This window comes from Gorilla gorilla, chromosome 19 (genome assembly GCF_029281585.2).
Source record: "Gorilla gorilla gorilla isolate KB3781 chromosome 19, NHGRI_mGorGor1-v2.1_pri, whole genome shotgun sequence".
Lineage (NCBI taxonomy): Eukaryota > Metazoa > Chordata > Mammalia > Primates > Hominidae > Gorilla > Gorilla gorilla.
This window is the reverse complement of record NC_073243.2, coordinates 45,847,224-45,874,793: the sequence shown is the minus strand read 5'-3', so window position 1 is coordinate 45,874,793 and position 27,570 is coordinate 45,847,224. Positions and strand designations below refer to the sequence as shown.

Below are 27,570 nucleotides of genomic sequence, written 5' to 3'. Positions count from 1 at the left end.
TCCGCCTCCCAGGTTCAAGTAATTCTCCTGCCTCAGGCTCCCGAGTAGGTGGGATTACAGGTGCCTGCCACCATGCCCAGCTAATCTTTGTATTTCTAGTAGAGACGGGGTTTCATCATGTTGGCCAGGCTGGTCTCAACGTCCTGACCTCAAGTGATCCACCCGCCTCGGCCTCCCAAAGTGCTGGGATTACAAGCATGAGCCACTGTCCCTGGCCTAGTTTCTGTTCTTTCATATTTACGAACTTGACTAAGTCCCAATGCCCAGGCCATATCCCAGACCAATTAATTCAGTATCTCTGGAGATGGGTCTCAAACATCAGTATTATTTAAAGCTCCCCAGATGATAACTATGTGCATCCAAAAAGTCAAGGTTATGATTACACTGCTCTAAAAGATGATAGGACTTGGGAACGTAAGAATAGAATTGTGGACTCAGAATGGAAAGGTACCTTGAAAGATTATTTTGTTTATTCTCTGACTTGTTTATTTTCTGCATATCTGAACTATGATGAAGAATGAATTAATCAGAAGAAATGCGATGTTATAAATAAAAGAGACGAACAGTGTTTGCCTTATACCGAAATAAAGTTAACTCTGGCATATAATGATACTTTAATAGTGCATGACTATTGTCCATTTGTTTTGTATAGCATATGCAAGTTTGGTTGGAAACTACAGTGCAAATTTAAGAAATCTAAGTAATTGTACAAACTGGAGTTTAGCCAATATGCTGAGAACAACAGCACCCTGGGGAAATCACCATGGGATTTGTGAGACCACAAAATGTTTATAGTACTTCAATACTGTATTCAAGGCATTAAATTTATTTGCCTTTTTTTCCAGTCTATAAAAAATTACATTCAAAAAAATCTGTAAAACAAGAAGAGTGGTTTAAAATGGATATCAAGGTAGTCCCAGAAGAAGAAAAGAAATTCCAAAAAGTAAGGTTACAACTATCTGGAGAAGAGGGAAGGGGCAGTTCCAACTTCTTTCTTTTAGGGACTTGAGGAGTATGTTAATGATCAGAAGAGAGGCTTAAAAGTGTCAGACCTTTTTTGCCAGCTGGTGGAGCTACTACCATGGTTTACCATCCCATAACTGTAGCTGCATTTTTCATTGTTGCAGTGCACATGAAGTAGGACATATTTATTATGACTTAAAACATTAATATTAAATGAGATATATACTCATAAATTTCAGCAGCTATTAGAGCATTCATTAAAATAGGATAATATGAAATGTTTTAATATTTACAGATTTATAATTTGCAGTTAAAACCTTGCAAACAACTGAACAGTTTAGAAGTTGAAATCTTTGCCTTTACCAGTGTCAGGACTGTGTTATTATTAACAAAAGCAGCTTCAAATGTTATTCACTCAAAAATAAAGTGTTGCAGAAAAACTTCATAACTATGCTGGCAATGAAGTGGTTTTTGTTGGCAAAATCTTACTCTACATACATGTTTTAACTTTGCTAAGATTACATTGTAATAATTCAAGATTTTGTTGAGAAATAATAGATACCACTATTTTGTGAACAAGATCATTATTTTGTTAATAATAAGGGTGCTACTCCATTATAGTATCACTTAAAATATGTATCTTATGCATTTCTGGTGCACTGAAATATTGTATAGGTAGCTGGATATAATGCAAGGTTATATATAAATAATAGATTTTATAACATAAATCTAAAAATATTTCATTTTGTTCTATTAGGTTTTTCTTCAATACTACATATAAATATCATTTTTTTCTAATAGCAAAGAGAGAAAACAATAATACATGCCACAGGTACTGTGTGTTCTTTCGTTACTTTTTTCTGGCCTGAGAAAATGAAAAGCTATAGGATAATTTCTAAAAACATTTCAAAGAGAACTTAGAGTTTCAATGACTTGAAAAAACCTTGAGTTCACTGTGAAACTTATTCTTTCAAGTTATTTTACTCTGCATTCCTTAGAGTCCTAAGAATTCACACATAAAGGATAGGTTAATATTCACTTTTAAAAGAGATTATACAAACAACTGGTGGCCATATAGGAGATTTTTCAAGCTGAATCTGATAATACAACTTCCTTTCAAATGAGCACTGATTTTGTTGGAAACACAAGCAGCAGAGCTTTGAAAAGATAAGACATAGTTGAAGCAATAGCGATTTTTTTTAATCCTCAAGAGAAAATGTCTCAACCAGATAAAATTTTTTTCTAAATTGAATTGTCATTAAATTAATGGAGTCTGATGTTTCTGAACAATATTTCCTGTTGGGATGATATTTAAAATATTAAGTACTAGTAACAAAATCTATATGTAAGTCTAAAATTATAAAATAGATTTTTTTATTCTCTGACTATTTATAAAACTGATTACCAAATGATATAACTTATTATTCACCATGTCAAGGAATTTTTACTTGTAGATTTAGAAAGTATAGCATTATTTTGATATTAATATTGCTACTTAAATGATACCTTGTCTGAGACATGATCTAACAAGCAAGGTTCATCCAATAAGCTTGAGTTAAGATTTTAACTACCTGTGAGTCATTTTCTCCTTAATTCCTTGTTTTGTTTAAAAAAGATTGCTAAATAAGTAACCTCTAAAGTGTTTCCTAAAAGGACACCTGTTGGTCAATTCTAACCCAACACTGCTTGCTATAAAACGAAATCAACACTGCTGAACATTTAGCATACATAACCAGAAGTAAATCCTCCCATTTATTACATCAAAAAAGTCCCCTTATATTTCCAAATGTCTGTCACCACCATTCCTTGAGAAAAACTGAGGTTACAAATAGACATAAATGTTAATGAGGGTTGCTTATTCTTTTAATGCCAAAGAAAGGATTTTGTTGTTGTTGTTGTTGTTGTTGTTAACTTCATTTTTTTGTATTTTATTGATACTTTTGTTTTAATAAAGTTTTTAATTGCCATTGTAATAATAATGACAGGCTAGTCTTCTTTCTTTTTTTTGAGTTTCTATTACTTTTATTATACTTTAAGTTCTAGGGTACATGTGCACAACGTGCAGGTTTGTTACATATGTATACATGCGCCATGTTGGTGTGCTGCACCCATTAACTCATCATTTACATTAGGTATATCTCCAAATATGCTATCTCTCCCCCCTTGCCCCCCACCACACCATGACAGGCCCCAGTGTGTGATGTTCCCCTTCCTGTGTCCAAGTGTTCTCATTGTTCAATTGCCACCTATGAGTGAGAACATGCGGTGTCTGGTTTTTTGTCCTTGCGATAGTTTGCTGGGAATGATGGTTTCCAGCTTCATCCATGTCCCTACAAAGGACGTGAACTCATCCTTTTTTATGGCTGCATAGTATTCCATGGTGTATATGTGCCACATTTTCTTAATCCAGTCTATCATTGCTAGACATTAGGGTTGGTTCCAAGTCTTTGCTATTGTGAATAGTGCTGCAATAAACATATGTGTGTATGTGTCTTTATAGCAGCATGATTTATAATCCTTTGGGTATATATCCAGTGTATTTCTAATTCTAGATCCTTGAGGAATCACCACATTGTCTTCCACAATGGTTGAACTAGTTTACAGTCCCACCAACAGTGTAAAAGTGTTCCTATTTCTCCACATCCTCCCGAGCACCTGTTGTTTCCTGACTTTTTAATGATCACCATTCTAACTGGTGTGAGATGGTATCTCACTGTGGTTTTGATTTGCATTTCTCTGATGGCCAGTGATGATGAGCATTTTTTCATGTGTCTTTTGGCTGCATAAATGTCTTCTTTTGAGAAGTGTCTGTTCATATCCTTCGCCCACATTGTGATGGGGTTGTTTTCTTTCTTGTAAATTTGTTTGAGTTCTTTGTAGATTCTGGATATTAGCCCTTTGTCAGATGAGTAGATTGCAAAAATTTTCTCCCATTCTGTAGGTTGCCTGTTCACTCTGATGGTAGTTTCTTTTGCTGTGCAGAAGCTCTTTAGTTTAATTAGATCCCATTTGTCAATTTTGTCTTTTGTTGCCATTGCTTCTGGTGTTTTAGACATGAAGTCCTTGCCCATGCCTATGTCCTGAATTGTATTGCCTAGATTTTCTTCTAGGGTTTTTATGGTTTTAGGTCTAACATTTAAGTCTTTAATCCATCTTGAATGAATTTTTGTATAAGGTATAAGGAAGGGATCCAGTTTCAGCTTTCTACATATGGCTAGCCAGTTTTCCCAGCACCATTTATTAAATAGGGAATCCTTTCCCCATGTCTTGTTTTTGTCAGGTTTGTCAAAGATCAGATGGTTGTAGATGTGTGGTATTATTTCTGAGGGCTCTGTTCTGTTCCATTGGTCTATATCTCTGTTTTGGTATCAGTACTGTGCGGTTTTGATTACTGTAGCCTTGTAGTATAGTTTGAAGTCAGGTAGCATGATTCCTCCAGCTTTGTTCTTTTGGCTTAGGATTGACGTGGCAATGTGGGCTCTTTTTTGGTTCTATATGAACTTTAAAGTAGCTTTTTCCAATTCTGTGAAGAAAGTCATTGGTAGCTTGATGGGGATGGCATTGAATCTGTAAATTACCTTGGGCAGTATGGCCATTTTCACGATATTGATTCTTCCTATCCATGAGCATGGAATGTTCTTCCATTTGTTTGTGTCCTCTTTTATTTCATTGAGCAGTGGTTTGTAGTTCTCCTTGAAGAGGTCCTTCACATCCCTTGTAAGTTGGATTCGTAGGTATTTTATTCTCTTTGAAGCAATTGTGAATGGGAGTTCACTCATGATTTGGCTGTTTGTCTGTTATTGGTGTATAAGAATGCTTGTGATTTTTGTACGTTGATTATGTATCCTGAGACTTTGCTGAAGTTTCTTATCAGCTTAAGGAGATTTTGGGCTGAGATGATGGGGTTTTCCAAATATACTATCATGTCATCTGCAAACAGGGACAATTTGACTTCCTTTTTTCCTAATTGAATACCCTTTATTTATTTCTCCTGCCTGATTGCCCTGGCCAGAACTTCCAACCCTATGTTGAATAGGGGTGGTGAGAGAGGGCATCCCTGTCTTGTGCCAGTTTTCAAAGGGAATGCTTCCAGTTTTTGCCCATTCAGTATGATATTGGCTGTGGGTTTGTCATAAATAGCTCTTATTATTTTGAGATACATCCCATCAATACCAATTTATTGAGAGTTTTTAGCATGAAGGGTTGTTGAATTTTGTCAAAGGCCTTTTCTGCATCTATTGAGATTATCATATGGTTTTTGTCTTTGGTTCTGTTTATATGCTGGATTACGTTTATTGATTTTCGTATGTTGAACCAGCCTTGCATCCCAGGGATGAAGCCCATTTGATCATGGTGGATAAGCTTTTTGATGTGCTGCTGGATTTGGTTTGCCAGTATTTTATTGAGGATTTTTGCATCAATGTTCATCAGGGATATTGGTCTAAAATTCTCTTTTTTGTGTGTCTCTGTCAGGCTTTGGTATCAGGATGATTCTGGCCTCATAAAATGAGTTAGGGAGGATTCCCTCTTTTTCTATTGATTGGAATAGTTTCAGAAGGAATGATACCAGCTCCTCCTTGTACCTCTGGTAGAATTCGGCTGTGAATCCATCTGGTCCTGGACTTTTTTTTGTTGGTAGGCTATTAATTATTGCCTCAATTTCAGAGCCTGTTATTGGTCTATTCAGGGATTCAAGTTCTTCCTGGTTTAGTCTTTGGAGGGTGTATGTGTCGAGGAATTGACCCATTTCTTCTAGATTTTCTAGTTTATTTGCGTAGAGGTGTTTATAGTATTCTCTGATGGTAGTTTGTATTTCTGTGGGATCAGTGGTGATATCCCCTTTATCATTTTTTATTGCGTCTATTTGATTCTTCTCTCTTTTCTTCTTTATTAGTCTTGCTAGCAGTCTATCAATTTTGTTGATCTTTTCAAAAAACCAGCTCCTGGATTCATTGATTTTTTGAAGGGTTTTTTCTGTTTCTATCTCCTTCAATTCTGCTCTCATCTTAGTTATTTCTTGCTTTCTGCTAGCTTTGGATATGTTTGCCCTTGCTTCTCTAGTTCTTTTAATTGTGATGTTAGGGTGTCAATTTTAGATCTTTCCTGCTTTCTCTTGTGGGCATTTAGTGCTATAAATTTCCCTCTACACACTGCTTTAAACATGTCCCAGAGATTCTGGTATGTTGTGTCTTTGTTCTCATTGGTTTCAAAGAACATCTTTATTTCTGCCTTCAAAGAAAGGATTTTAAAGTAAGATATATTTGTGTATTTAGAAAGAATAGATAAAATGATTTTTTAAAATAGCTGTCTTCTCAAAAAACAATTTGTTTGGAATTTTTTGATATAAAATATCAGGCTACTGAAGGAAGATTTTTGAATTTTCTTAAAGTTTGAAATACCTGCAATTCACAGTACTGTCATAGATACATAAACAGAAACTGGCTGAAGACTCAGCTCCATCACATATGTAACCCATGGCAAATGAAATAAACTCAAAGCTACAGCCTTCTTTTTTTTATTTTTAATCTGTAAAATGGGGGAACATATCTATCCTAAATGACTGTTAGTTATGATCTAATATAGTCTGTTCCACAACCTAAATAAGACTCTTTGATGTATTTCCTGACAAAATATAAATTTGTGATATATTACACATTAGGTTAAATTTAAAAGTTAAAATCTCTAGGCTATATTTGCTGTTAAAACTTTACCAATGAATTTAAGTTTTTAATACATAGATACATAATTATAAATAGACTAATTGGTAATATCTAGTTTATTCTGTATTCCATATTAACAGAAGAAAAAACATTTTTTGCTTATTACAGAAAAACTAAGTTTTGCTTCATTCATGTGGAAAAAATCCTCAATTTTGAATATAAAATGACTATTAGAAAATATAATAGAACATAAACTGAATGCTATTAAAGTAAAACAAATAAACAAAAATTAGAGATTGTATTTACCTCAATCTTGGAAGGCAACCGTTCAATCAAAACTAATATCACTAATTGATTGCATAAGTGCTGTTTGCTTATCTTTTTAATAGAAAAATTGCCTTCTGGTATTTATTATATTAATATATGTATTCTGGAAACAAAATAAAAAATAAGTTGTATTTAGCCTAATTGTGTCCAATTTGAAATAGTATAACATAAACCCAGAATTCATGAGTATAAATATAAATGTATGTTATATAACCTAATGTCAAGTATTATAGCCCTATTAACTAAGGAAAAAATTAAAATATGTAAATCTGTGTTTACTTTTGATATTTAAAGTCATGCAAGTTAAAAAGACATCGTATTACCACAAAGTAAGTCTTGATACATTTTAAAAGATTGAAGCAATACAAAGTATCTTCTCTGACCGCATAGAATGAAGCTAGAAATCCATATAGAAAGAAAACTGAAAAATTTACTAATACGTGGAAATTAAAAAACACACTCAAACAACCAATTGGGTCAAAGAAGAAAGCAAAGCATGAGGGAAATTAGAAAATACACTGATATGAATGAAAACAAAAATATGGCATACCGAAAATTTACAGGATCCAGCAACAGTAGTGCTAAAAGGGAATTTTATAGCAGTAAATGCCTCCATTAAAAAAAGAAGAAAGCTCTCAAGTCAACATAATTTTATACTTTGAACTAGAAGAATGAGCACTCTAAACCCCAAGCTAGCAGAAGGAAGGAAATAATACATGATTAGAATAGGGATTAATGAAATACAGAATAGAAAAATAGAATCAACAAAACCAAAATTTGGTCAGGAAAACATCAAAGAACTGGGCAGGCTTTTACCTACACTGACAAAGATAAAAGAGACAGGATGCTTAATAAATAAAAAAGAGTGGAGACATTACTACCAATTTTACAGAAATAAGGATTATAAGAGAATACTATAAGCAATTATATACCAAAACTTAGAGGACTTAAGTAAATGCACAAATTTATAAAAACATACAAATTATCTGAACTGAATCTAGAAGAAATAGAAAATCTCAACAGAACTATAACAAGTAAAAAGATTGAATCAGTAATCACAAACTTCCCAAGAAAGAAAAGTCCAGGACCAAATAGCTTCACTGATGAATTCTGCCAAGTATTTAAAGAAGCAACACCAATCCTTCTCAAACTGTTCAAAAAAAAAATTGAAGAAGAAATACTTCATGATTCATTCTATGAGGACAACACTACCTCAGTATGAAAGCCAAAGTTATCACAAGAAAAGAATTATAGACCACTGTCCCTTTGGAATATAAATGCAAAAATTCTCTGCAAAATACTAACAGATTCTAACAGCATATTAAAAGGATTATACATTATTACCAAATGGGATTTATCTAGGAATGCAGGAATAGTTCAACATAAAAAAATCAATGTAATGTACCACATTAATAAAGGGGGGAAGGGATTGTTTTACTTGATACAGAAAAGCATTTGACAAAATCTAGCACCCTGTCATGATAAACACACTCAGAAGACTAGGAGTAGAAGAAGACTGCTTCAACATGACACTGGGCACTTATGAAAACCTCATAGCTAACACCACACGTTTGTGAAAAACTGAAAGCTTTCCCCCTAAAATTAGGAACAAAATGAGGATGTCCACTTTAACCACTGCTATTCAACATTGTGCTGGAAACTCTAGCTGGAACAATTTGATTTAAAAATAAATAAATAAATAAAAGGCATCCAAATTGGACAAGAAGTAGTAAAACTATCTGTATTCTGATGTCCTAATCCTGTATACAGAAAATCCCAAAGAATTCAAAAGAAAGCTACCAGAGCTAATTAATTTAGCAACATGGCAGGTTATAAGATCAGCACAGAAAAATCAGTTGTTTCTGTACACTAGGAATGAACAATCCAGAAAGGACACTAAAAGCAATTCGATTTACAATAGCATCTAAAAGAATAAAATACCTAGGAATAATTTTAAGCATGGATGTTAAAAACTTGCACACTGAAAACTAAGACGTTGCTGAAGGAAATTAAAGAAGATCCAAATAAATAGACATCCTGTGTTGATGCATTAGAAGATTTAATACTGTTAAGATATCAGTACTGCCCAAGGCCATCTACAGATTTAACACAATTTCTATCAAAATTTCAACAGTGCTTTTATAGAAATGAAAAGGATGATCTTCAAATTCATACAGAATTCCAAGGGGTCTTGCATAACCAAAAAAAATCCTGAAAAGAAGTACAGTGTTCATAATATCAAAACTTAACTACAAAGCTACAGTAATCAAAACAGTGTAGTACTGCCATAAGAATAGACATATAGATCAAGGGAATAGAAAGTACAGAAATAAATTCATATATCTATGACCAGTGGATTTTTGACAAGTCTACTAATGAAGTCCGTTCATCTGGGAAAGAATAGTCTCTTTGATAAATAGTGCTAGGATAGCTGATTTACATATGCAAAAGAATGAAGTTGGACCCCTTAACTCCAAGTTGATCAATGACCTAAATATAAAATTTAAAACACATAAATCTTGTAAAATAAAGAGGGGTAAATATTTATGAACAGTGGAGTCTTAGATAGGACATCAAAACCACAAGCAACAAAAGTAAATTGAACTTGATCAAAATTAAAAATTTTGAAAGGAATCACTTGAGGCCGGGAGTTCAAGACCAACCTGGGCAACATAACAAGACCCTGTCTCTAAAAAAAAAAAAATTGTAATTAGCTGAGCATGGTGGTGCATGCCTGTAGTCCTAGCTACTTGGGAGGCTGACATCTGGGAGCATTTTTTGAGCCCAGGAGGTTGAGGCTGAAGTGAGCTATTGCTGTGCCACTGCACTACAGCCTGGCTGACAGAGTGAGACCATCTCAAAAAAAAAAAAAAATTAAATGTGGTGTAAGGGACAGTATCAAGAAAGTAAAAAGACAACATGGCTACCTACAGAATGGAAGAAAATGGTTGCAAATCATTTCTGATAATGACTTAATATCCAGACTATATACTATATATATAAAATGTTAATAAGGAGAAATTGGAACTCTGATACATTGCTGGTAGAAATGTAAATTCCTCGAAAAGCTAATCATAGAATTACCGTATGACTCTACAGTTCTGTGTATACCCAAAAGAATTGAAAACAGGGACTCAAAAAGATAGTTATATGCCAATGTTCATTGCAGCATTATTCACAATAGCCAAAGGTAGAAACAACCTAAATTTCCATTAGCAATTGAATGGATAAAAATGTGGTATATACATACAATAGGTAAAAAGTAGTAAAAGTCATAAAAAGGAATGATATTCTGATACATACTGCAATATGGATGAACCTTGAAGACATCATACTCAGTAAAATAAACCAAACACAAAAGGCCAAGATTGAGTGATTCCACAGATTCATATAGAAAGAAAGCAGAATAGAGATTACCAGTGGCTGGGGAAAGGGACTCATGAGTTATTGCTTAATGGCTACAGTTTCTGTTTGGGATAATGAAAAAACTTGAAAATAAATAGTGGTGATGGTTGTACAACATTGTGAATGTAGTTATTGCCACTGAGTTGTACACTTAAAATTGGTTAAAATGACAAATGTTACGTTATATATATCTTACCCAATAAAAACTATTTTTAAAAAAAAAAGCGGTATTCAATTCTTACCTGGTTATTGAACCAAAACAAAAAAACTTGTAATGTAGCCTAACTTTATAAACTATATTGAAATTTAAGCAGATGTTATAAGTAATGTACAATAAATTTTAATTTATTCAATATAAAAGGTTAACTTTCAGAATTAATACTTTTTACTCTAGGAACCTAAGGGTATAGGAGAAAAGATGAAATTTAAAATCTATTTTGCATTAACTTTTTAAGTATATTAACAGTAACTCTATACCTAGTTGTGACTATAAATATATCTCTCCACCTCTGCTAAGACCTACTTATATCAATCAACTTTTGACACAACAAAATTCTTATGTAATATGAAGCAGTAAAATATTGTGCTTTAACCTTTTATCCGTCCCATCATATTTGAAAGATAGAACATGTCTCCTTTTTAATACTAATTTCAAGGCTGTCTGAATTAGCCTCTAAAGAACCTGCAAAATGTCTTTCAAATATGTTCATATTAATTTTCAATTCCTGCTGAAAATATATTTGAAAGGCTTGATTTAGGACAGTCTCAAAAATATGCTAATTATTCATTTTATTCTCTAAAGTCTGTCCTTTTATGCAGGTACTCATCCATCCAAAAACATATATTGAATGTCTACTATTAGCACAACACAACCTACCAAAATTACAAAAATTAGTGAGATAACTGTTCAGAGATAGTTTTTCTATCTCTGAAACAAGCTTCAAAATAATAGAGTTCACTTTATGGTCTTTGATGGTGAATATAAATTTGAATCATATTCCGTAGCGAAAAAAAGTCATAGCCTTGTTTTCTAGGATATGAGAGAGAAATCACTCTGATGTAAAATTATTTCTACAAAATAAAATTGAAGAAAAGACAAGAGTAACTTTGTAATTTTTATAACCTAAACCTGATATCAACTTGTAGATTTTCTTCACGGGTCCTTCTTGCTCTTTGATTTCACCGCAGTGAATTTCTCCAAGAGCTTGTTTTTCCATGTGGGAAAACAGGTCAGATTCAACTTCCATTTTTATCACCTGTTTCTTCAGCAGTTTTATTAGTTACTTCATTGTTTTCAGTAAGAATTCCTAGTGAGATTATAATTTTCCCTGAACTGCTGGGTGCTCCACCCAACATCATCCTAAACCTTGGAACCCAACCTAAAACACGATGACAGAGCAGCCCCTGTCTGGTATATTGCTGGTTATTGTGGCAGAGGAAAAGAGACTGCTGCAAAGCAACTTAAACTGATAAATGCCTCTATCCAGAAACAACACACGTAACTTTCATTGGACAATCATTTTCATTGGACAATCATTTTCATTGGTCAAGTCCCATGGCCTTCCTAACTTCCAGGGGACAGGGAAGCACAAACCAACCATGTAATCAGAGACTAGAATATTTCTGAAGAGCTTTAAGGGAACAGTTATGAAAGTTTTACTCCAATTTATTTGAAAACTTGGATGTAATGGATAATCTTTTATAAAAGTTATTAGAAATGGCTCAAGAAGAACTAGAAGACATGAAGAGACCAACAAATATTAAAGAAATTGATAGGTATTTTTAAATCTGCCCATAGACCTGAAAAAACTACAGGCCCAAGTGGTTTTATAGGCTAGATTTATCAAACCTTTAAGAATTCTATTTTTTTTATTATACTTTAAGTTTTAGGGTACATGTGCACATTGTGCAGGTTAGTTACATATGTATACGTGTGCCATGCTGGTGCGCTGCACCCACTAACTCGTCATCTAGCATTAGGTATATCTCCCAATGCTATCCCTTCCCCATCTCCCCACCCCACAACAGTCCCAAGAGTGTGATGTTCCCCTTCCTGTGTCCATGTGATCTCATTGCTCAATTCCCACCTATGAGTGAGAATATGCGGTGTCTGGTTTTTTGTTCTTGCGATAGTTTACTGAGAATGATGATTTCCAATTTCACCCATGTCCCTACAAAGGACGTGAACTCATCATTTTTTATGGCTGCATAGTATTCCATGGTGTATATGTGCCACATTTTCTTAATCCAGTCTATCATTGTTGGACATTAGGGTTGGTTCCAAGTCTTTGCTATCGTGAATGATGCCACAATAAACATACGTGTGCATGTGTCTTTATAGCAGCATGATTTATACTCCTTTGGGTATATACCCAGTAATGGGATGGCTGGGTCAAATGGTATTTCCAGTTCTAGATCCCTGAGGAATCGCCACACTGACTTCCACAATGGTTGAACTAGTTGACAGTCCCACCAACAGTGTAAAAGTGTTCCTATTTCTCCACATCCTCTCCAGCACCTGTTGTTTCCTGACTTTTTAATGATTGCCATTCTAACTGGTGTGAGATGGTATCTCACTGTGGTTTTGATTTGCATTTCTCTGATGGCCAGTGATGATGAGCATTTTTTCATGTGTTTTTTGGCTGCATAAATGTCTTCTTTTGAGAAGTGTCTGTTCATGTCCTTTGCCCACTTTTTGATGGGGTTGTTTTTTCTTGTAAATTTGTTTGAGTTCATTGTAGATTCTGGATATTAGCCCTTTGTCAGATGAGTAGGTTGCGAAAATTTTCTCCCATTCTGTAGGTTGCCTGTTCACTCTGATGGTAGTTTCTTTTGCTGTGCAGAAGCTCTTTAGTTTAATTAGATCCCATTTGTCAATTTTGTCTTTTGTTGCCATTGCTTTTGGTGTTTTAGACATGAAGTCCTTGCCCATGCCTATGTCCTGAATGGTAATGCCTAGGTTTTCTTCTAGGGTTTTTATGGTTTTAGGTCTAACGTTTAAGTCTTTAATCCATCTTGAATTGATTTTTGTATAAGGTGTAAGGAAGGGATCCAGTTTCAGCTTTCTACATATGGCTAGCCAGTTTTCCCAGCACCATTTATTAAATAGGGAATCCTTTCCCCATTTCTTGTTTTTCTCAGGTTTGTCAAAGATCAGATAGTTGTAGATATGTGGCATTATTTCTGAGGGCTCTATTCTGTTCCATTGATCTGTATCTCTGTCTTGGTACCAGTACCATGCGGTTTTGATTACTGTAGCCTTGTAGTATAGTTTGAAGTCAGGTAGCGTGATGCCTCCAGCTTTGTTCTTTTGGCTTAGGATTGACTTGGCGATGCGGGCTCTTTTTTGGTTCCATATGAACTTTAAAGTAGTTTTTTCCAATTCTGTGAAGAAAGGCATTGGTAGCTTGATGGGGATGGCATTGAATCTGTAAATTACCTTGGGCAGTATGGCCATTTTCACGATATTGATTCTTCAATATACGCAAATCAATAAATGTAATCCAGCATATAAACAGAGCCAAAGACAAAAACCACATGATTATCTCAATAGATGCAGAAAAAGCCTTTGACAAAATTCAACAACCCTTCATGCTAAAAACTCTCAATAAATTAGGTATTGATGGGACGTATTTCAAAATAATAAGAGCTATCTATGACAAACCCACAGCCAATATCATACTGAATGCGCAAAAACTGGAAGCATTCCCTTTGAAAACTGGCACAAGACAGGGATGCCCTCTCTCACCACTCCTATTCAATATAGTGTTGGAAGTTCTGGCCAGGGCAATTAGGCAGGAGAAGGAAATAAAGGGTATTCAATTAGGAAAAGAGGAAGAATTCTATTTTTATGCAAACTGTTTAATATACTAAAAGAGATTACCAGATTACCAATGTCTAGAACTGTTAATGGCCTGAGATTTTACCCTATTTGTAAGGTAACAAGTTATTTGGCCACTGTCATAGATGGTGGCAGAAGACACAAGACTTATGTGTTAGAGACAAAGGATGGTTTGTTACTCACAGCGGTAGCCAGAGTAGCAGCATTTGTGATGGATACCTGAGCCTCATTTCCCATAGGGTATCATGATATTCATATATGCAGTGGAGTGTGTTACATGGGAGATCTCTAAGCTTACAAAACTCAAATCTTTTATAATAGGCATTAAATATGCTATATTCTAATACAAACAAACCTATACTCTGCTCCAAATGGAGATACTCTGTCTTCCGAGACAGTTTGCTATGCAAATATCTTTCAAAAATAGTCCAGAACAAAGGCAGTTAGTACTTCTGCTTGCAAGATGTGCAGACACACATTGATCCATGGAAAATTGTCACCTAAGAGCCGACATGTTTTATGTAGCCAATAAAATCATGATACACAAACCAGGTAAAAGTGTCATAAAACAGAATACTATAGACCAATCTCCTTTTTAGCATATGGATTAAAATGCCATATAAAATAGTAACAAGTTGAGTTCCTTAGTATCAAAAAACCAGTATTAAGGACATATGGAATTTATCCATATGAAGGAATGGTATATATGAAGGAAGAAAATCAATTTAATAAATTTAATATTATTCAACAATAGAAAAATTCACAAGTTGAATTTATCACATTAACAGATTAAAGGAGAAAACCATATGAACATCTTCAGAGATACAGAGAAATTATTTTGACTTGTGAATAATGAGTATGTGGAATATTGGCACAAGAATTCAATTATTCAGATTCCTTGAAGAGTACAATTTTCACTGCAGTGTGCCTTTTTTTCACTGGATTATATGGCAAAAAAGTGTTTGAAGTATGTGTCCTTATTATGTCTCTTACTTTAAAATAGCATAGTTAAAATGAACTAAGAATACTGGGTACTCTTTGAACCGTGTCTTAATACCAAAATAATTAACAGCTTATCACAAAGAATAAGTTATGATTATGCCTGTAAAAGTGAATTCCTGATGCAGAAGCTTCTCTTACTATTAACTCCAATCCAAATCCTTTTTTAGAATGAAGTGGTTGTGTATATTAAAATATATACATTGACTATTATGTTATCATAATAGTTCTAAGTGTATTGTCTCCTGTACCATGCATTTTAAATGGGGACAAAAATTGGTACTTGGTGGACAAAAAAAATCTTGGATATTAGAGTGGTTTGTGATCCTCATAAGCTCAACCCTACCAGACAAAATCTTCTGCTTATTTAATTTATCCTATTAGAAAGAAATTAGAAATTTAAAATTAATTTAATAAATTTAATTTATTTTTAATTAAACTTAAATTTATTGATTAAAATAATTTTTTAACTTTTAGGTTCATGGGTACATGTGCAAGTTTGTTATATAGGTAAACTCATGTCACAGGGATTTGATATACAGATTATTTCATCACTGAGGTAGTAAGCCTAGGACCCAAAAGTTATTTTTCTGCTCCTCTCCCTCCTCCCACCCTTCGCCTTCTGATAGGCCCCGGTGTCTACTGTTCCCCTCTTTGTGTCCATGTGTTCTCATCATTTAGCTCTCACTTATAAGTGAGAACATGTGGTATTTGGTTTTCTGTTTCTACATTAGCTTGCTAAGGATAATGGCCTCCAGCCCCATCCATGTTCCTGCAAAGGCCATGATCTCATTCTTTTTTATGGCTGCATAGTAATCCGTAGTGTATAGATACCATATTTTCTTTATCCAGTCTACCATTCTTGGGCATTTAGGTTGATTCCATGTCTTTTCTATTGTGAATAATGCTGCAAAGAACATACACGTGCATGTGTCTTTATGATAGAATGATTTATATTCCTTTGGGTATATACCCAGTAACGGGATTGCTGGGGTTGAATGGTAGTTCTGTTTTTAGGACTTTGAGGAATCACCACACAGCTTTCCACAATGGCTGAACTAATTTACACTCCCATCAACAGTGTATAAGCATTTCTTTTTCTCTGCAATCTCACCAGCATCTTTTATTTTTGTACTTTTCAGTAATAGCCATTCTGACTGGTGTGAGATGGTATCTCATTGTGGTTTTGATTTGCATTTCTGTAATGATCAGTGATATTGAGCTTTTTTGCTGTTTCTTGGCCATATGTATGTCTTCTTTTCAAGAATGTCTGTTCATGTCCTTTGCCCACTTTTTAAAGGGGTTATTCTTTTCTTGTAAATTTAAGTGCCTTATAGAGGCTGGATATTAGACCTTTGTCAGATGCAGTTTGCAAAAATTTTCTCTCATTCTGTAGGTTGTCATTCTGTAGGCTGTCTTTTTATTCTGTTAATAGTTTCTTTTGTTGTGCAGAAGCTCTTTAGTTTAATTAGATCCCAGTTATCAGTTTTTGCTTTTGTTGCAAAATTGCTTTTGGCATCTTCATCATGAAATCTTTGCCCATTCCTATGTCCAGAATTGTATTGCATATATTGTCTTCCAGGGTTTTTATGGTTTTGGGTTTTACATTTAAGTCTTTAACCCATTTGAATTGATTTTTATATATGGTGTAAGTAAGGGGTCCACTTCAGTCTTCTACGTGTAGCAAGCCAGTTATCCAAGCACCATTTATTGAAGAGAGAATACTTTCCCCATTGTTTGTTCATGTCAGCTTTGTTGAAAATCAGATGGTTGTAGATCTTATTTTGGGGCTCTCTATTCTGTTCCATTGATCGCTATTTTTGTACTAGTACCATGCTGTTTTGGTTGCTATTGCCCTGTAGTATAGTTTGAAGGCAGCTAGCGTGATGCCTCCAGCTGTGTTCTTATTGCTTAGGATTTCCTTGGCTATTCAGGCTCTTTTTTGGTTCCATATGAACTTTAAAGTAGTTTTCTCTAGTTCTGTGAAGAATGTCATTGGTAATTTGCTAGGAACAGCATTGAATCTGTAAATTGCTTTGGACAGTATGGCAATTTTCATGATATTGATTATTCCTAGCCATCACATGGAATGTTTTTCCATTTGTCTGTATCCTCCCTGATTTCTTTGAGCAGTGGTTTGTAGTTTTTCTTGTAGATATCTTTCACCTTCCTTGTTAGCTGTATTCCTGGGTATTTTATTCTTTTTGTGGCAATTGTGAATGGGAGTTTGTTCTTAATTTGGCTTTCTGCTCACCTGTTGTTGGTGTATAGGGATGCTAGTGAGTTTTGCATATTGAGTTTCTATCTTGAGAATCTGCTGAATTTGCTTATCAGCTTAAGAACTTTTAGACTGAGACTATGGGGCTATCTAGATATAGAATCATGTTGTCTGCAAACAGGGATAGTTTGACTTCCTCTCTTCCTATTTGGATGCTCTTTCTTTCTTTCTCTTGCCTGATTGCTCTGTCCAGGACTTCCAATGCTTGTCAAATAAGAGTGGTTACAGAGGGCATCCTTGTCTTATGTTTTTCAAGGGGAATGCTTCCAGCTTTTGCTGATTCAGTATGATGTTGACTGTGGTGTTGTCATAGATGGCCCTTATTATTGAGGTGTATTCCTTCAATGCCTAGTTTGTTGAGAGTTAACGTGAAACAATGTTGAATTTTATTGAAAGCCTTTTCTGCATCTATTGAGATGATGGTTATTGTCTTTAGTTCTGTTTATGTGACAAATCACATTTATTGATCCACATACATTGAACCACACTTGAATCCCAGGGATAAAGCCTACTTGTTTGTGGTGGACTCGCTTTTTGATGTGCTGATAAATTCAATTTGCCAGTATTATGTTGTGGATTTTTGCATCGATGTTTGTCAAGGACATTGGCCTGAAGTTTTATTTTTTTGTTCTTGTGTCTCTGCAAGGCTTTGCTATCAGGATGATGTTGGCCTCATAGAATGCGTTGGGAAGGAGTCTCTCCTCAACTATTTTGGAATAGTTTCAGTGGGAATGGTACCAGCATTCTTTGTATATCTTATAGAATTTGGCTGTGAATCAGTCTGGTCCTGGAATTTTTTTGGTTGATAGGCTATTACTGATTCAATTTCAGAGGTCATTATTGTTTTCTTTAGGGATTCAATTTCTTTCTGGTTCAGTCTTGGGAGGGTATATGTGTCCAGGAGTTTGTCCATTTGTTGTAGATTTTCTAGTTTGTATGCATAGAAGTGTCCATAATATTCTGTAATGGTTACTTGTATTTCTGTGGAGTCAGTGGTATAATATCCCCTTTGTTGTTTCTGATTATTTACTTGGATCTTCTCTTTTATTGTTTATTAGTCTAGCTAGTGGCCTATCTTAATTTTTTCAAAAAAAAAACAGCTTTTGGTTTTGTTGATCTTTTGAATGCCTTTTGTGTCTGTCTCCTTCAGTTCAGCTTTGATTTTGATTATTTCTTGTCTTCTAGCTTTGGGGTTGGTTTGCTCTTGCTTCTCTAGTTGTAATGTTGGGCTGTTAATTTCAGATCTTTCTAACTTTTTGATGTGGGTGTTTGGTGCTGTAAGTTTCCCTTTTAACTCTTCTCATTAGTTTCAAAGAGCTTCTTGATTTTTGCCTTAATTTCATTATTTGCCCAAAAGTCATTCAGAAGCAGGTTGTTTAATTTCCATGTAAATATATAGTTTTGGGACCTCTTCTTATTGGATTCTGTTTTTATTGCACTGTGGTCCAGGGGTGTGGATGTTTTGATTTCAGTTTTAATTTTCTGGGAACTGTTTTATGTTCAATTGTGTGGTCAATTTTAGAGTATATGCCATGTGGCAATGACAAGAATGTATATTCTGTTGTTTGGGGGTTGAGAGTTCTGTCCATTTGGTCAAGTGTCAAGTTCAGGTCCCGAATATCTTTGTTAATTTCCCTCCTCAGTGATCTAGTACTTTCAGCGGGGTGTTGATGGCTCCCACTATTAGTGTGAGGGAGTCTGTGTCTCTTTGAAGGTCTCTAAGAGCTTGCTTTATGAATCTGGGTGCTCCTGTGTTGGGTGCATATATATTTAGGTTAAGTATTCTTATGGAATTGAACTCTTTACCGTTATGTAATGCCCCTCTTTGTCTTTTTTTATCTTTGTTGGTTTAAAGTCTTTGTGAAACTATGATTGCAACCCCTGCTTTTTTATGCTTTCCATTTGCTTGGTAGATTTTTCTCCATCCCTTTATTTTGAGCCTATAGGTGTCATTGCATATAAGATGAGTCTCTTGAAGACAGCATACCATTGGATCTTGGTTCTTTATACAGCTTGCCAAGCTGTGCCTTTTTTAAACTGGTATTTAGCATATTTACATTCAAGGTTAATATTGATATATGTGGATTTGATCCCATTGTGTTGTTAGTTGTTTATTATGCCAACCTGTTTGTATGGTTGCTTTATAGTGTCACTGGTCTGTGAACTTAGAGTTTTTGCAGTGGGTGAGAACAGTCTTTCCTTTCCATATTTAATGCATCTTTCAGGAGCTCTTATAAGGCTGGTATAGTGGTGACAAATTCCCTCAGTATTTGTTTGTCTGAAAAGGATATTATTTCTCCTTTGCTTATGAAGTTTAGTTTGGCCATATATGAAATTCTTGGTTGAATTTCTTTTAAGAATGTTGAATATAGACCCCCAATCTCTTCTGGCTTGTAACGTTTCTGCTGAGAGGTCCACTGTTAGTCTGATGGACTACACTTTGTAGGTGATCTTTCTCTCTAGCTGCCTTTAACACTTTTTCTTTCATTTCCACCCTGGAGAATGTTATGATTATGTGCCTTGGGGATAACCTTCTTACTAAATATTTTGTATTCACTGGATTTGAATGTTGGCCTCTATAGCTAGGTTGGAGGAGTTCTCGTGGATGATCTCCTGTAATATGTTTTCCAAGTTGCTTCTCTCCCCATCTCTTTCAGTAAATGAAATACAAAATATATTTAAGCACTTCAATAACAGTTTAGATAAAGCAGAAGAAAAAATGTCAGAACTTGAAGACAGGTCTCTTGAAATAACCCAGTCACACAAAAATAAAGAAAAAAAGAATTTTAAAAGGATGAACAAAGGCTGTGTGACATATGGGACACCATAAAGTGATCAAATATTCAAATTTTTGGTGTCCCAGAGATGAAGTGAAAACAAAAGGGATAGGAAACATATTTAATGAAATAATAGATGAGAACTTTGCAAGGCTAGAAATTTATTTACATATCAAGATACAGGAAGCTCAGAAATCCCCAAATAGACATACTGCAAAAAGGTTTTCTCCATGGTACATATGGCCAAACTATCAAGAGTCAAAGATAGAATTTTTAGAACAGGAAAAGTATCTAGTCACTTACAAGGGAACCCCAATCAGAAAACATTGGATTTCTCAGTAGAAACCTTACAGGCCAGAGAATAGAATGACATATTCAAAGTGCTGAAGAAAAAAATGGCAGCCAAGGATATTATACCTGACAAAGTTTTCCTTCAGAAATGAAGGATAAATAATGCCTTTTCCCGACAAGGAAATGCTGATGGAATTCATCACCACCAGACTGGCTCTGTAAGAAATGCTTAGGGGAGTCCTATACCTGGAAGCAAAAGAATGATATCATGAAAGCACATGAAAGTAAAACCCAAATGGTAGAACAAACATACAAGAGAAAAAATACAAAGGATACCACTATAGAAAACCACCAGACTACAAAGATAAACAATAAAATATTACATATACTCCATTAAAATGTACAAATATTGTGTAGCAGTAAAAAAAGTTTTTAAATCAAATCAGATATGATAGAAAGTCAGCCAAGATCAATTAGAAATTATTTAAAAACCTATTTGAAATGTAGCTCTACAAATTCTTTTTAAATATCACTTATTTCATGTTTATCTTTTTAAATTTCATGTTTTGAACCTATGTAAGTAAATATAATTTCCAAATAAACAGTACATAAAAAATAGGATAGTTCTTGATTAAAGAGATTTGACTTTAAATGAGCATACTAATACCCAGGTAAATGCAACCTTGCCATCAGAATAAGCAGCCTGACCTAGAGAATATTTAACATTACTCAATTGTTATAATGAGTGAACCAGAGTTTGCTTCACGCTAGAGCTTCACAGAACTTTTATCACCAGAGTTGCTAGTCAGTACCAGAATTACATTTTTCTGCCTAGTTTATTATGCTGTCCCTGTTCCCTAACACGAATAAACACAGAAATTCTTAAAGTAGAAAGTAGATAAGTAAAAAGCAAAAGATTAATAGGTTATCAGTCCTCAGAGAATTGAATTTTGTTTTTTAAATGACTGAGTTTATATATTGGTCAACCAAAAAAAACAAGTTGCTATTGAGCAGGTTTTTTCTCAAGCTCTAATTAGCATGTAAATACACAAAAGAAAATTGTATTTCATGATGTAATATTTCTCAGAAATGTCATATTCATTTAGTAATAAGTAGACTATAGTTGACTTTCAAGATTTGCTTTTTCTGTACCAACAAATCCCCATGCTTTGAACTCTATGGAAATTAAAGCTAAATTTCTTTAAAGGAGTATCATTATGTCTGTCTAGTTTATTCGATGCTAAAATAAGATATTCTTCTTAGAACTTTGCTCAAAGAACTAAACTGAATGAAATTCTCAAAGTATAAGATACAAGGTTAAGTTGGTGATCAGAAGTTATAAAAGCAGTTGTAAAAATAAAACATGATAAATTTAGAAAATATTCTCTTGAAAATAATTATATTTGATCCCCACAAATTTTTGAAGAAATCAGATAGTATAGATGAGAAATTCATGACCAAAAGAGTTAAATGACTTGCCCCAGCCAAGTGGCAGACCTAGGCAAATCTCCTGACTTCATATCCTGTGTTCTTTGCTACCCTGCCTTTAATGCACTGAACTAGAAGAGGCTACTCATCTGACAAAGGGCTAATATCCAGAATCTACAATGAACTCAAACAAATTTACAAGAAAAAAACAAACAACCCCATCAAAAATGGGCAAAGGATATGAACAGACAATTCTCAAAAGAAGACATTTATGCAGCCAAAAGACACATGAAAAAATGCTCATCATCACTGGCCATCAGAGAAATGCAAATCAAAACCACAATGAGATACCATCTCACACCAGTTAGAATGGCAATCATTAAAAAGTCAGGAAACAACAGGTGCTGGAGAGGATGTGGAGAAATAGGAACACTTTTACACTGTTGGTGGGACTGTAAACTAGTTCAACCAATGTGGAAGTCAGTGTGGCGAGTCCTCAGGGATCTGGAACTAGAAATACCATTTGACCCAGCCATCCCATTACTGGGTATATACCCAAAGAACTATAAATCATGCTGCTATAAAGACACGTGCACACGTATGTTTATTGCGGCACTATTCACAATAGCAAAGACTTGGAACCAACCCAAATGTCCAACAATGATAGACTGGATTAAGAAAATGTGGCACATATACACCATGGAATACTATGCAGCCATAAAAAAATGATGAGTTCATGTCCTTTGCGGGGACATGGGTGAAATTGGAAATCATCATTCTCAGTAAACTATCGCAAGGACAAAAAAACAAACACTGCATGTTCTCACTCATAGATGGGAATCGAACAATGAGAACACATGGACACAGGAAGGGGAACATCACACTCTGGGGACTGTTGTGGGGTGGGGCGAGTGGGGAGGGATAGCATTGGGAGATATACCTAATGCTAAATGACGAGTTAATAGGTGCAGCACACTAGCATGGCACATGTATACATATGTAACTAACCTGCACAATGTGCACATGTACCCTAAAACTTAAAGTATAATAATAATAAAAAAAAAGAAAAAACTGTCAGGAATACAACATAACTCCACTCAGTGAAATCAAGATATGCTTTGTTTAATTGTACTTGTGTACAGCTTCTTTTCTGAGCACTAGCTTGAATTTAATGGGCTTTAATATGTTCATACATCTTCTAGGTTTCCGCAGACATGCAGCTCCAGTTACAAGAAGGCAGTTCCCACATGGTGCACACAGGATGGATTACCTGCACTTTGAGGATGATAGCCGTGGATGGTGGTTTGACATGGATATGGTGATCATATATATTTATTCAGTGAACTGGGTCATTGGATTCATTGTTTTCTGCTTTCTTTGCTATTTTTTCTTTCCGTTTTAGGAATTTTCATACCTTACTACAATTGACCAATCATAAATGATGTAAATAACAATTGCTTAAACATTTTTAAATGTGCTTTGAAGTTTTTTTAATGTTGCATTATACAAATTGTTGGTGTTTATAGAAAGCCTGAGAATAATGAATTTATTTATTAATGTTTTTCATGTAACAAACTAAACTTTATTCAAGAGCTAACCTACCCAGCACTTAGCAACAATGCACTATTAATTTCATAGATGTTCTTGGGTTAGGATTTGGGGCTCTGATTTTATAATATCACTTTAATACTTATTTTGATTGTAAAAAACTGAAGTTTTCTCTCCACTTAAAAATAGTAAAAATACAAAAAGAAATGATAATCTAGGTATATATTATCTTTACTGATAAAATATTTAGTCAATCACCACTTATTCTCAGGCAAATTATATGTATTAAAGATAAACCATATTCTCTGGGAACTAATCTAGCAGGGTATATTCAGTTTTGGTTTCTAATTGTCACTACTTATATCCCTTTCTATTACCAAGAAAACTGACTATTCTTTTTGTACAGATCTAATTATTACAACATTTTAAATTAGTATAAACAGAATAGTAAATACAAATCATGAGACTAATCCCTACCAATAAACACTTTAGAGAGCTATAAACACTTTCCAGATTGAAGGATTAATCACCAGAAGACATGAAAAATTTACCGACTTTTAGTAGTCTAAAAGAGCAATGCATGGTCCAAAATGTAATTTAGTGATTCATTTAAGTAGGAGATGGTCAAATATATTGTAAATGTGCAATAAAGAGTGGCTTTTAATTTTTTTAATGTCTGAATAAAGTATTGTTAGAAATAGGCTTATCGATTTTAGAAAGAAAACCTGACATTTTTAATTACAGTAATCATTAATTTTTTTCATTATTAAAATTTAAAAATAAGAGACCTGAATCATTAGAACATGGAATTGGGGCAGGTAACCCAATTCGAAAAATGAAAAACTGGAGCAGAGACTTAAGCTTATTTATTCAGTTATTCTGGTGGTCTTTGTGAAACCTGGGACAAAGTTTTTATTATGAATTACTAATCCAATATTACTACACTATGATGTCATATATCTGGTAATTCAATAAGCAAACTTTTACATAAAATAGGTGACTCTCTCGTGGCACTAAAAATACTACCACTATCCAAAAACATTGGGATCAGCTAGGCTTTAACAGTTTCAATCTATGAAAAGCCAAAATTTAAGCTAATTGCTACTAACTGTATTTCAATAAAAGCACTTGACTGTTGGTATGTGATGTTCTAAGAAATCTAGAAGAATGGTACTGATTTCTATTCTAATGCTGTTCTTATTATTGTGTTTTAAATTATATCTATTACAGAAAATAGTATATACTAGACATCAAATCCAGAAATCAGAACACTAAATACAATTTAGAAACACAGATAAATTTATACTCATAAATGGATATTTATAATTACTAATTGCTCAAAGTAAACATAAGGGAAAATATCAGCTCTCTTAAAATATATAGCAAGATTGAAAACACACATATGAGGAGTTGCATTATTTTAAGAACTTTAAATTGCAGCCATTTCCTAGGCAACTTCTGGTTTATACACTCTAGAAAATATATCTTGATTCATTCCTAAATCACAATAAAAGTTTTAATTATGTATAAACTAAATAAGTATTATAGATACAGATCTCTCATAGGAACAAAGTTGATTCCCAATATATATTTGTTAGGTCAGTGATACATATCAGTTTATAGATCTCAATCTACTAAATATTTATGATACCCTTAAATAAATATGAACCTTTAAATGAAGAAAGCATAATCTGGAAAAGCATTCAAAATGGATTGAGTATATTTATCTTGACTAATAATTTGATCTGAAAATTATAGAATATTAAAAGAAGTAAATTCATAAAATTATAAATTACTAATCTTTAAAATATTCTTAAATTTTATACAAGTGGAGATAAAAACTGCTAAATATTAAGAAGTATAGCATTTCCTAGATCTACCAGCTTATAAGAAGCCAGATAAAATCTCAGATGGAAAGAAACCAGTTTCTTCTGGTATGTAGCACACAGTAGCCATTCAAAATAAAATACATGGATGAGCTTTAGAGTAAAACAAAAAATTATAATGCTCTTCCTAAGCATCTCTCACAGTAAAAACTCATTGTCCAATAAAGAGCCAAAGAAAGGAAAAGAAGAAAAATGTTAAAGTTAATGAAGTATAGTACTTGTCCCAAGTAATATTATTTAATAAGCTTAATTTTATGAGTTATCATTATCAATAATTTCTATTTCTACCAAGCTTAATTATGGTAAAGGTTAATTTTAAACATGTTCACACATTCTTTTTTTAAAAAAAAATGCCCTAATTGAGGTATATTTCTGAATAGTTTCAGCAGGTTATTTTTTAATTTTAAAAAAGCAGATTCACAAACCTAGACCCATTTATTTTATACTCAGCAGAAGATAGGGGAATTTAAATTAGACAAAGTTGAAAAAGAATCAGAATTTATATTTTACAAAGCTTCTACCACTCTGAGTCAACAAAATCAGAATGGGAAAAAAAATTTCTGTATCTGCTGAATTATTAATGCCACTATAGTATTATATGCTAAATATGAAAGCAGTGCTGCCATCAGTTTCACTTCTGCCTTGGAATCTTGCTCCTAAGTTAGCTCTGTGGCATAACAAAATTCCAGTTAATAAAATTTTCATTTAAATGTCTTTTGTATGGCTAAATGAATATACAGATTCTTAAACATCTAATTTTTATATGGATTTCTCAAAGAATGCCTTATAGAAGAGCATTCTCTGATTAAATGCAATTACAGTTGGAGTCTTTGATTCTTCACAGAATTCTGTAGTTGAAGCCAGAAAACACTGTCATTTAGGAAAGTGTTCCTAAAGGTTTGAATGCTTTAACATGCTCAACTCTTACTTCTTGAAGTGTTTGATTGTCAGTAAATTTTCGAAGAACATTGAAGTTCTACCAATGTATACTTTATTCCCCAGAATGCATTTATTTTTCTTATGCTTTTTCTTGAAGACAACACCTATAATAATTACTTTACACATTTCAGTTTTTACTTTTTCTTGCATAGATCCTGGGAGAACCATCATCAAGAAGTATCTTTAGACCATGGTATTAACATATTACAGTAATAAGCATCTACTAAAATATGTACTTATCTTACATTCATGCTTCTATTGTAGAGTCAGAAAAACAAATACTTTACCATTCCCACTGTCCCTGAGGATCTCTCATATGGTACAATAGATATACTTTGATCATTATTTTTCTTATTTCAGTACTTCTAAAAATAGTTTTTGGACTAGTATCACAAGTTGTATGGTTATTTCTCTTTCTGCATGTTACTATTAAGTACTGTAAAACACAATCCTTCTAAACTTCCCTTACTCTTTCACGTATTAAGTCTAAGAACCTCATCTAGAGCATATCCAGTAAACAGTATAGTTAAGTAACTGCCCACTACAGTGAATTTTTATTACTGATAACAGCCTTGCAAGAGACAAATACTGTTCTTCTAGGACCTGGTAAATGTTTTACTTGCTTTACAAGAGTCACCTTGTCTACCAATGAAACTATTTAGAGGAAAAAGGAAGTGAGAGAAGACAGCAGCTAACATTTATATAACTTCTGTATCTTACTTTGCTGGTTACGTTAATGTGTTATCTAATTTAATCTTTTCAATACTCTGAATCAGATGATATCCTCACATTACAGATGAGGAAGAGAAGTAATATAACCAAAGTCACACAGGAAGGATTAGGAGCTGATTAACTTCATTTCTGTCATATTCTAAGACCTTTACTCTTTTCACTATACTGTCAGTAATATCTGATAACTTGATGAAGTTGAATATTCACTGAGGAAGTTTTGGTAACACTGCTAGAGAAGCATGAGGAATAAAAAAGATGGTGTGGATCAAGAATGCAGGAATATGATACTTGTACTTTGTTTTTGATAATTTTCATTGCTTATAACAATGAAAAACTTTAATATTTGCAGGAGACTAATATGAAATGCTACATTTCATAACTTCTATTCTGCGTGGCAACTTTGATTTGTGGTGGCTGCCTAGAACGCTTTATTGAGAAGGATTCTGAGGTTACATCCAGGATCCAGAGGGAAAAAGTTTTCTGGATCCACTGGCCT

General features: G+C 33.9%; 1 protein-coding gene across 3 annotated transcripts in view; it reads left to right on the top strand.

The window, feature by feature from the left end:
* Positions 1-26,117, top strand: part of RNF180 (ring finger protein 180) — a 216,147-nt gene extending 190,030 nt beyond the window's left edge. For all 3 annotated transcript variants that reach the window (XM_055366839.2, XM_019012934.3, XM_063700731.1), the window contains exon 8: positions 23,172-26,117. In XM_055366839.2, the coding sequence (XP_055222814.1) occupies positions 23,172-23,371 (200 nt within the window). In that variant the 3' untranslated portion in view covers positions 23,372-26,117. The remainder of the gene's footprint in view (positions 1-23,171) is intronic.
* Positions 26,118-27,570: the final 1,453 nt, after the last annotated feature.